This window comes from Cynara cardunculus, assembly GCF_001531365.2.
Source record: "Cynara cardunculus var. scolymus isolate 2C chromosome LG 11, CcrdV1, whole genome shotgun sequence".
In the NCBI taxonomy this organism is placed as follows: domain Eukaryota; kingdom Viridiplantae; phylum Streptophyta; class Magnoliopsida; order Asterales; family Asteraceae; genus Cynara; species Cynara cardunculus.
The window spans coordinates 13798589-13810269 of record NC_037538.1 but is presented as its reverse complement, the minus strand read 5'-3'; the positions used below and the strand labels follow the sequence as shown (position 1 = coordinate 13810269).

General features: G+C 26.3%; 1 protein-coding gene across 1 annotated transcript in view; it reads left to right on the top strand.

Moving 5' to 3' along the window:
• The first annotated feature begins 3535 nt into the window (after positions 1-3535).
• The window catches only part of LOC112521939 (transcription factor bHLH128-like), a 13250-nt gene continuing 5104 nt past the window's right edge, over positions 3536-11681 (top strand). Inside the window, exon 1 of the mRNA XM_025130948.1 lies at positions 3536-3968. Within this exon, the coding sequence (XP_024986716.1) occupies positions 3536-3968 (433 nt within the window). The remainder of the gene's footprint in view (positions 3969-11681) is intronic.

Sequence of the window (11681 nt, the reverse complement as noted above, 5' to 3'; positions counted from 1 at the left end):
GATACATATTTAATAAATATTGCAATTAAATTTACATATACATTAATATTAACTAGAAGGGTACTCGTGCAATACATCAAGACACATCTCGATTTCAACGTTTTGTTTTATTCTTTATCTATGTCGATATAATACGGTTTTATCTGGTTTTAAAAAAACCATAATATCTTTATTTTTTAATATAATATCATAAAATTTTGAAAAAAAAACTATATCGATATTAGCATCAAATTAACCATTTAAAAGTTTTTGTTTTGTGTGATTTCTTTAATTCAAAAGTTTTATTATAATTTAATTTAGGTTTATAATATAAGTTTTTATAAAGATAATAATCAAGTGTTTTGTTATAACTTAATGATTATCCTAATTATATTTTAGAATTTTTTATATTTAAAATGAGATGTTTATCATGTATTTACATAGACCTTTAATAAACTGTACTTACGCACAATTTACTTGTAATCTTGAATTTTAAGTAATATACATCCATAAACAATACTTCATGCATGAAAAATAGTTTTTAAAAGTTTTTGTCAAATTGTTTATAATATAGTATAGATAAGAGTCAACTTTATAACTAAATACTAGAATTCAAGTTAGATTCATCCAATTTACAACATACAAACACTGACCTTAGCATATATGCTCTTGTCCATTACTACAGCAAAGTTCTTACTCGTAAGAAATTGGTCTGACTCGCAACAAGATAACATAATATCAAAACGCTTGAATGTCCCCGTCTTTGTGAACTTGATTTTGAGGTTATATCAGTTTCTATATGAAATATATAATTTAAGTAAATTGTTTTGTGTATTTTTATATATCTAAAGGCACTTTACAATAAGCAACATCTTTTTGCACTGACGTAAAGGTATCGTAGGAAAGACATATCACCTTATGCAGAATTTTGGTAGAAAGTAACTCCAAAAGGGTGTCGGTATGGTGCAGGGGATACGTTTCTTGTACCTGGTGAAAACTCCTAACTTGTGAAATGTGTAACACCCTAGAAATGGGATGACAAAAATTCCCAAAGATACACTATACGAGCTTTTTCAAAAACGAAAACTTAAATACGTCAGGTAATTACAATTTGTAACAAATATGTTTAGGATAACAACCTCCAAATGTAATTCCTTAAGAGAACAATATTACAATCGAGGTGTCGTCTAAACCACCAAAATGAAATAAGAAGATGGCGTCTCAAAATGCTCCCCCAAAGCTCTCTAACGCGACTAGAAGACCACCTAAGCAACTCTACTGCTAGGACCTGTGGTTCAAATGGGTGAAATGTTACGTATCATTACTTTCAAACCGTCAATTCCATGATATTTTTAGGCTTTTATTATTAAAATGAGTATACCCACCTTTATATAACCCTGATTTTGCATAAATGATACGCAACATTTCACTCATTTAAAACCACATTGTCGCCATGTTGAAATTCATTGATTAACTGGCAGGACAAATCCCTCGAGTTAAAATATTCATGACTCTGTCATCTGACTATATAGAAAGGACATGCGGCTGCTCGATATCTTCAGTTTCCATTTAACCACTAACACTTAAAGTTTAAAGAACGTTCACTTTAAACCTTAATTTTTAATATTGCTTTTGTCACACGTTGTCGTACTTATAGGATATTATACCTGATACAAAGTGTCATAAGTTTATTCCCAATATCAATATTCATTTCCCCAATCAAGCAAATGCACACAACAAACAAATCAACAGTGTCATTAAAAAACTGATTAAATGTCGTATATATACAAAGACTTAACTGTAATTTCGGTCGTTAATCAACAAATTCCTTAAGAAAAGTTACAAACTTTATTGTATTTTGCCAATCATTTATGAACCAAACGCCACAAGTTTCTTCCAACACGCCTTATGCCTATATGTGCAATCTTTAACCTCAATGAAACTGAACATTTCTTGCACTTCTAAGACATCTTTAAAATATCAAAGACAGTTTTTTTCTAGTTGAATAATCAAGACATGACAAATATTCGGAATCTATTAACAAATTATAGTTTTTAAAATAAAAAAATTATTTAATTAGGATATGTGATGTTAACCCATTTTATTTTTATTCATGTTATATGTAATGATTATTTAAAATCATTAATTAATGTAAATCTTTTCTAAAATTATTTTTAACAAATCCAAAATTATAATATATATAATAAATTTATATTTTTTTTAGTTAACATATTATATTATTTAATTTTTCTTTATTGTTTGTATTAATTAATACATTATATTATTAAATATTTGTTTTAATTATATTGTGAAATATTGTAATTGACTAATTTTTCAAAGTGCCCGTTTTTGGTCATTTTACACGGGTATCATCTAGTTTTTGTTAAATATGATTTGTTCAACAACTTATCAATTATCAGCTAGTTTATCAGATAGTTTACCAATGATAGCTTAACAAAACAAAATTAGGTTTAATAGCTAACATTGCAATTTGAACTAAATCAATTATACTACAAGTTGCACCTTTAAATTAAGGTGTTGTTTACCTAAATGCTTACCCGGTAAGTGCTTACCAATAAGAGTCAACACTATAATTTATTTTGATGAGTAAGATTTTAATACATCAAAACGTATTGAATGCAACAATTTACCGGATAAGCGCTTACCTGAGTACGAGTCGTAATCTTCACTTACTGGGTAAGACTCTTCATCCTTCTCACCACTCTTACCAGGTAAGATTCTTGGCCCTCGTCATATTTATACGTTAAGAAAATTTATTCGGTAAGCACTTACCGAGTAAACATTTAATAAACGGGCCCTAAATAAATAGCAAGATTCAAAAATGGGTTTAGGAACAGGAAACTTTTGCATTAGGAATTTGGTTGGTGAAGGGGCTAAAAATATATATAATGAATTCTTAAACCATCTTCAATTCAATATTAAAAATATTTAGGGGGTGTTTGGAATTGTTTATTTGAAACAACTTATCTTTTTCTACAAAAGCACTTATCAATTTATTATAAGTCAGAAGGGTTTAATTTATTCAAAAACTACCCTCAAAATTGCTTATTACCGGTGCCACACAAAAATAAGTCAATAAGTTATTTTTATAAGCAATTCCAAACGCCCCCTTAAAATACAAAAACATAGTTGTTTTCATCTCTAACCAAACAAACTCTAAAAATAATGGAGGTTCAAAATGTTGTCATCTATATTTGAAGGTCAATAAAATAGATCTCTAAAAATATATATTAATATTTTATTCAGCCTTTAAAACATTAAAATAAAGATGTATATCATTACATTGTACGAATATTCTTTTAGTATATTTAAATCGAACAAAACTTTACTTAATAAATATTATTATTTATAATAAAAAATATTTTTTTTTGAAAATAATAAATTTAGTTGGTTTTTGTAAAAAGAGCGCAGACTTTGAGCAAGTGGGACATTTTCCTCCCTTATATTTATCCAAACACATCTCTTGCAGGCCTTCTTCAACGACCTTCTTTTCTCTCTCTCTCTCTCTCTCTCTCTCTCTCTCTCAAGGATTCACATGTATCCAAACTCCAATTCCTCTTCTGGATCTCAAAGAGATCCTAATCACGCTATCAATGGCAGCAGCAACACCACCGGTGGAGGAGGATTAGGTCTCGCTCGCTATCGATCTGCTCCTGTCTCCTTAACCACCACCGTAGACTCCGTCATCGATGCACAAGGACAAAATACCGTCGGAAATCACATGGTTGCCGGAGGCGGTACACCAACTCGCTACTTCTCACCTACAGACACGACGTCGTCACAGCTCTCCTCCTCCGTCTCCACCAGAGATCGGTTGCAAACGACGTCATTCCGTTTAAACGAGTTCGCATCCGCTTTTAATGGTTTGAAAGGTAATACTACGACTCAGACTACTCCATCTCCGTTATTCCGGCACGGCAGCTCTCCCGCCGGTTTTCTCAACACCCTCACCTCTTCTACCCCCACCGGTACGTATCCTCAATTTCTCGCCATTTTCCTCTTATATCTTATAAAACTTAATCCATTTATAATCATTAATTAGCTTCAAAAACTCGATTAAATAACTACAACTACTTGGAAGTATCTTATAAGTTATATATAACCCATCGATTTACGTACATAATGACCTAAAAGTTTTGATGGCATTACATAAAATAGTAAAATACAGAGATATTTTAGTAGAGAGTTTAAACGAGAACAAAGTTAAAATAAGATAATATGAGAACATCATGTGATTTTATACTAAAAATTGTATACGATTCAGGTTCGGTCAACGTATGGCTAGGTAATAGGTTGACCGAACCTGAATCATGTGTGATTTTTAGTTCAAAATCACATTTAATACACGTGTTTATGTGCCTTTTTATTTTGATCTTGTTATAGTTTGAACTCAAAACTTATTTCTTAGACCATGTATATATACATATGTATGTACTCTTTTTTTTTGTATTAAGAAAAACCCTAGAAATATTATATGCATATATAATCGTTTTTAAATTTACGTATGTAGTTTGCTATAAATGTTTCAAAAATGAATCTTTTCGAGATCCTTAACGTCATATTCATTACCTTTTAATAATATAACCATATGCCCTTTTCAAAACAATAAATAACCAAAATAACAGCTAGCTTTTAAACGACAGTTAATGTGAAGATGTTTTTTCAAACCTACAAAAATTCTTAATTTGTTTCGGTATTTGATGTATTTTACATGATAATTTGGTAAATAAACCTTGAAATTGGATATTTAAAATCACAAGTAAAATTTCACACATTGATTATTTTATATTTTTACATACGAATACATTTTTAAACACGTTTATTGTTACACATTGACCGTAAAATATAAAAATATATTGTAAAAACATAAAATCGTAGGGACATGCAATATACATATGTGTGTGTGTTTGACGTCATATGGCTTTAAAAATAAAATAACACAAGCGATGTTTGTGAAATTTTGAAAAAATTAACTTCACAGTTTTTATTATAGTTTTTGGAAGATATTTCTACCAAAATTCAAACCAGGCAACTAAAACACTATATAGGACCTATAATTCATGAAATGAGATATTTAAGGGTGTTTGGGATTGTTTATAAAAACAACTTATTGATTTATTCCGATGTGATATCGGTAATAAGCATTTTTGAGTGTTTGGATAAACAACTTAAAATTATACATGTGTCAAATAATAAAGAGTTTTTGAAGAAGTTAAACCATTCATAAACACTTTTATAGAAAAACAAAAATTATTTCAAATAAGCAATCTCAAACGCCCCTTAAAAAGATAGTTCATGATTATATATATTTTAGCTCTTAACATATGATTAGAATTTTTTGATGTTTTTAATTGCACATCTTTATAAAATAAGAATGAACAATATATCTTTATTATTCTTATAATCATATAAATTATATAACTCCCATTCATGTGTAATCCAATTAAATTTGCCAAATTAAATTCAAATTTTAATAAATTTATATATGGAAAATACTATTATTGCTTGAGCATTAATTTGATCATAGCATTTCAATTTAAATGATATGGTTAACACAATTACGAGAATTTAAGTAGATAATCTTCTTAATAATCATGAAAATAATATGTAGCATCACGTATTTTTAATTTGAATATATAAATAAAGATTGTATAAAAATACGTACCATCACGTATTTTAAAGTCACATGAAGCAAAATGTTAAAGAGCAATAATACAATGTCTAGTTACAATTATGTGGGCAAGTGGGACTTAAAGTATCATCCATTGCCATCGGTTTTGGAAATCGCCCATGGTTTTGATAAACGTGATGTTTGATATTTGAATAATTTGACCCTAAAATTACATAAAATAATATATATATATATATATATATATATGTATATATATATATATAGAGGTGGAGGTTTAAACGAGAACCCATGTGATTTACGAGAATGCGAGAACAACTTAATAACCTCAAATTTTTTAATTAATAAATTAACTTTTATTATATATAAATAATTTAATAAGGGCAATAATGTAATTAAGTAATTTTTATAATTTTTATTTTATTTTATTTTAATTAACCATAATTATCCTATCACGTTTCCACGTTTTACTCTTGTTAGTTTTCTTCTTCTCCATGTCGTTCATGCTTCTTCTCCATATCACACGATTATCACACCCATATCACACGATTATCACACCCATATCACACGATTATCACACCTATATCACATGATTATCACACTCATATCACATGATTACACCAAAAATTTAACTTGTCAACCAAAACGATAACTCAAGTGATGTATAACGGTGATTATCACACACATATCACACCCATATTACATGATTACACCAAAAATTTAACTTATCAACCAAAACGATAACCCAAGTGATGTATAACGGTGATTATCACATCCATATCACATGATTACACCAAAAATTTAACTTATCAACCAAAACGATAACTCAAGTGATGTATAACGGTGATTAACACACTCATATCACATGATTACACCAAAAATTTATCACATGATTATCGTGTAATCGTGTTAAAATATTTGATGATATCATTTCCATTATTACCTTTTTAATTTTAATATTTTTTGAATCTTTTTAAATTTCAATTTTAATTTTAAAAATCTTTTAGTTTTATTTTTTATCACAATATGAGGTTATTGAATTGTTTTTGCGTTCTCGTAAATCACAGGGGTTATCGTTTAAACCATTCCCTATATATATATATATATAGAGAGAGAGAAAGAGAGAGAGAGGGGTTTGAATAGTAAATAAATTGTTGTTTTGAACTCAGAAATGTCGTTTATAATTAATCAACAAGCAGAAGAAATATGTAAATATAAAAGGAAACATATATATTTAGAATGTAAAAAGGAAATGTATATATACATATACATAAGTATATGAGTTTAATCATTTGATAAGTTTAAAATATGTGAAATCCATAAGATCTATCTTAAGTCACCAATTTAAAATAATTAATGTTATTAATTAAAAAGATAATTATCATTATTTATTAAGTAAAAATCAATGTATTTTTAGGAAATTTCATACTTATCTTTTGCTCTTTCTCCTATATCCGTATTAACAAACACATCGTGCACACAAGGTAAAAACATTGTGAACACAATGTAAATAATTTTGATAATTTTTTTCTAGGGTGTCCAGTGTCCACAAGTGATGTGTTTAGATTTATTTTTATTGATTTAGTTTATATTCACAAGTTATATCAGATCTCATAAATTTAGAGTGTGTTCGCAAACCATAGTAGTATTTTAAGGAAATGTTCACAATGTATTCATGTAACATTCAAGCTAACCGTATCAAATGTTAAAATCGTCTATAGGGGAGGTATCTAATTCTTACAAGGCAACTTTAGTTCTTCTCTCCAACCTATTTGGAATCTTGCACTTCACCTTGACAAGGCAACTTTAGTTCTTCTCTCCAACCTAATTTTTTATTTATACTAGAATTTTTAGTTAACTACCACAATTTTCGTCTATGTGGTTTGTGAAAAAGATTGTGATTTTCATCCTTGTGTTTTTGAAATTTTGATTTTTTACCTTACGGTTATTGTTTTTTTTTTCTCCATGAATTGTAATTTATTATTTTTTTTTATCATTGAGACTAAATTTATTAAAAGTCCTCCATTTAACTTAGGGGTATTTCAGTCTTTTTATTACTTTATTAAATATCTTTTTTGGTTTTTTTTTTTTTGGTATTTTAGTCTTTTTGTTTTAACGAGACTACATATTTTTGTGATAGAATAATTAATTCATAAAAACATTATTATATTATTTTATTACTATTTATGATAAAATAATTCAAAAAATTCATACAATTCATTGTTTGGTCTAGTTGAGTGGCTTTTACATGATGGTATTTTAATTTCTTTTTCTTCATCAGGGACTAAAGGATTAAATTTCTTATATGATCAAACAATTAATTCACTATATTAGGTTGTTTTTTATCAAATAAATGTATGTGATTTTATTAATAAAACATATAATTTTTATAAACTTATTGTAACACATTTATATGAGACATACATTTGTTTGGTGTAATTGATTGATTTATGAGACCAAACAATTTTACGTCTTATCAATAAAATTATTGTTTAGTTCTATAAAAAATATAATCTTTCGGTCTCTAATGAAGAAGAATTAAAATACTCTTATGTGAAGAGTACTTGCCTTGCACTTGAAGAATGATAGTGGTAGAATTGAAATCATAAAAAGTTAGAACTATAATGACCAAAACAAATAGTCGTACTAAATTTTTTTCTGATTACTTTATTATAAACAATAATAAAATAATATAAATTATTTTATCTATTAATCTTTTTATCAATATATATATATATATATATAGAGAGAGAGAGAGAGAGAGAGAAAGAGAGAGAGAGAGTTTGTTTCAAATGCAACTCCTCACATTTGTACAACCAATTCAACCTAATAAATTAAGATGTTTATGGAAATGATGAGAATTCGTTTATTATGATTTGGATATTTATGGATGATGAATATAGTTCATTAATTGTGATCAATACTTTATATTATGAAACAATCAAAACTTCTATGAAATCACATATTCATCAAATTAAATGGACGGTTGATATTAGCTTGTATTAGTTGTACAAATATAATGAGTTGTATAATAACAACCTCTATGTATATATATAGTTTTATCAAATCAAAAATACCAAAAAAAAGATACTAAAAATATATTTAATAAACCAAAAAAGAAAAATAAATCAAAAAAACTAAAATATCCCTAAGTTAATGGAGGTTTTTAACATATTTAGCATCGGAGACGAAAACGATAATAAATTACGAAACAATAGGGATGAAAATGGCAATGTCAAAACCATAGGGATGAAAATCATAGTTTACTCTAGATTTTTTTTCCCTGTAATTTTTGGTGGTTTAAATTGGAACTCAAGTATCTTTGAAATTATCAAGTTTTAAAAGATTGCCACCTAATTATACAGGAGCATAATCAAATGAAAACTCCATATATTGTGATAATTGTGAGAATTTTTTTTTTCCTTAAGTTATTGTTTCACATTATTTTTTTCCTATCTAAGGCTATCAATATATCTTTTATGTGAAACTTTGGAATCTACATTCTTAGATGCATATTAGGATGTGATGCACTGAGATGAGATGCACCAAGATGTTAGGTTAAAGGTGATTAGGAATTCATATATATATATATATATATATATATTTGGTTCAAGTGTGAAACTTTTTTACATGTAATTTTTTTACACAAACATGCTAAAAAAGTTTATATTATAAAAATAAATACATATAAAACAAACACATCATGAAACAAATATATATTAATTAATATTCTAAATCTTAATATTATATTTAAAAAAATCATATAAAATAACACCAACTATCAAAATTATCATAATTTAATAAATTCTAAAAACAATTTCTCCCTACATATACACATCCTATCTATGTGTTGGTGTATGTGTTATTTAGAACACATTAATTTACACTTTTACTTGACATATAAGTAATTAATAAATAACAACAATAAATTAATAACAATTATATTTCTATTAAAAATTTAACAAAAATAAACTAATTATAACACTTATTAAAGACAATTTGTCAATGAATATTAAATAACATATTTGATAAATAACTTATTATAGACTATTTTTAAAAGTCTCGGGGTAATTTTATGTAAATCATTATTACTTTATTTGATAAATATTTCATAAATTACATCAATTAATCATAAATTAAAAATTAGCCTTAAAAAAATTGTAAACATTTTCCTTTTCTGCTTTTATAATTGTATAAAAAGAAAAAAAATCTTAATTAATTTTTGAAATAATTTCATATTTTAGCAAGTTGACTTTTGAATTAAGGATATAATTGTTATTTCTTTTATAGAATAAAACATAATTTATATGAATCTATACTATATTATAAAACATTTGATAAAAACTCTTAAAAATCATTTTTTATGCATAAAATATTGTTTATTAATACATATTACTTAAAACTCAAGATTACAAGTAGATTGTGCATAAATACTATGTATTAAAGCTTCATATCTGAATTCGTATAACTAATTGTAGATAAACATAATCAAATACATGAAAAACATCTAATTTTAAATATAAAAAATCTAAAATATAATTAGGATAATTATCGAGTTCTAACAGAATACTTAATTATTATTTTTATAGAATGTTATATTATTAAATCAAAAATAAATTATTTCATTATTAAACTTAAATTAAATTATAATAAAAATTAAATTAAAAAAATTACATAAAAAAATGAGAACTTTTAAATAGTTGATTTGATATCAACATTAATATATATTTTTTTCAAATTTTTATAATATCTTCAGATTATTCAAAAATAAAATCATTATTAGTTTCTTAAAAAACACATAAAATCGTATTATAACGTCGACAGAGACAAAGAATAAAATAGAACATCGAAATCGAGATATGTCTCGTTGCATTGCACGAGTACTCTTTTAGTATCTTAAAATAAAAATAAAAAACATCATTTTATATTTTTAACACCAATTTTGGAATTTTAAAATATTATAGGCAGTAAATTAACGAATTAGATATAAGATTTAAATAAGTAAATATTTAAAATTAAAATGGTCATTATCAAATTGACCCGTTCATACACTTTATCCAATTTTTTGTAAAATTGATTAAATACCTAATATATAACTAATTTGTTATTAAAATATTAATGCTTTTTATTATAAAAATCATAAAAACTTGACTCCAATTTTAAAGTGAATTAAAAGAATAATAAGTAATATATTATTTATTTAAAATATTTATAATACTGATCAAAGACATTATTAATATAAATTAAAATAATAAATAATCAGGAAAAGTGTTGCAAGTTGCAAATTGCAAGTTGTAATAATTTAATATGAAAGTTGGTTTGATGGATGGTTAGATTCAGTGCATCATCATCACAACTATTCGTATCTGACCAATCACATGCCTCCTGGTCTACCCCCACTCAACTTCCCTACCATCTATTTCCACTATTATACCATAGGATATTCTGATCATTTCATCTATTTAAATTAGTCTATTAATTATTTTGTATCTGAGTTTATTTAAATGTCATTATATTCATAATATTGTGAATCTGGTTTTTAAAAAAATTGAATTCCACCAGGTTAGCAAGTGGCACCGTTGCAATTGCGGATCTTATCGTCGCAATTGCGGACCTGACCGTTGTAATTGCGAACCTGAGTTGAATTTAATAATTTTTTTTTTCTGTGTTTTAGCAAGGTCCGCAATACTACGGATATGGATATTGCGAACATAGTGACATTTAGTAAACCCGGGAGAAGAATGACTAAAAGACTAATTTGAATTGGTAAATGCAACAAGTTGTATTTGAAACAAACTATCTGTCTCTCTCTCTCTCTCTCTCTGTCTCTCTCTCTCTCTCTCTATATATATATATATATATGCTATATTATAAATCATTTGACTAAAACTCTGAAAACTCTTAAAAACTCTTAAACTCGTTCATCCCTATCTGATTTCATCTCATATCTGAATTCGTGTAACTAACTGCAGATAAACACAATCAAATACAGGATAAACATCTCATTTTAAATATAAAAAATCAAAAATATAATTAGGATAATCATTGAGTT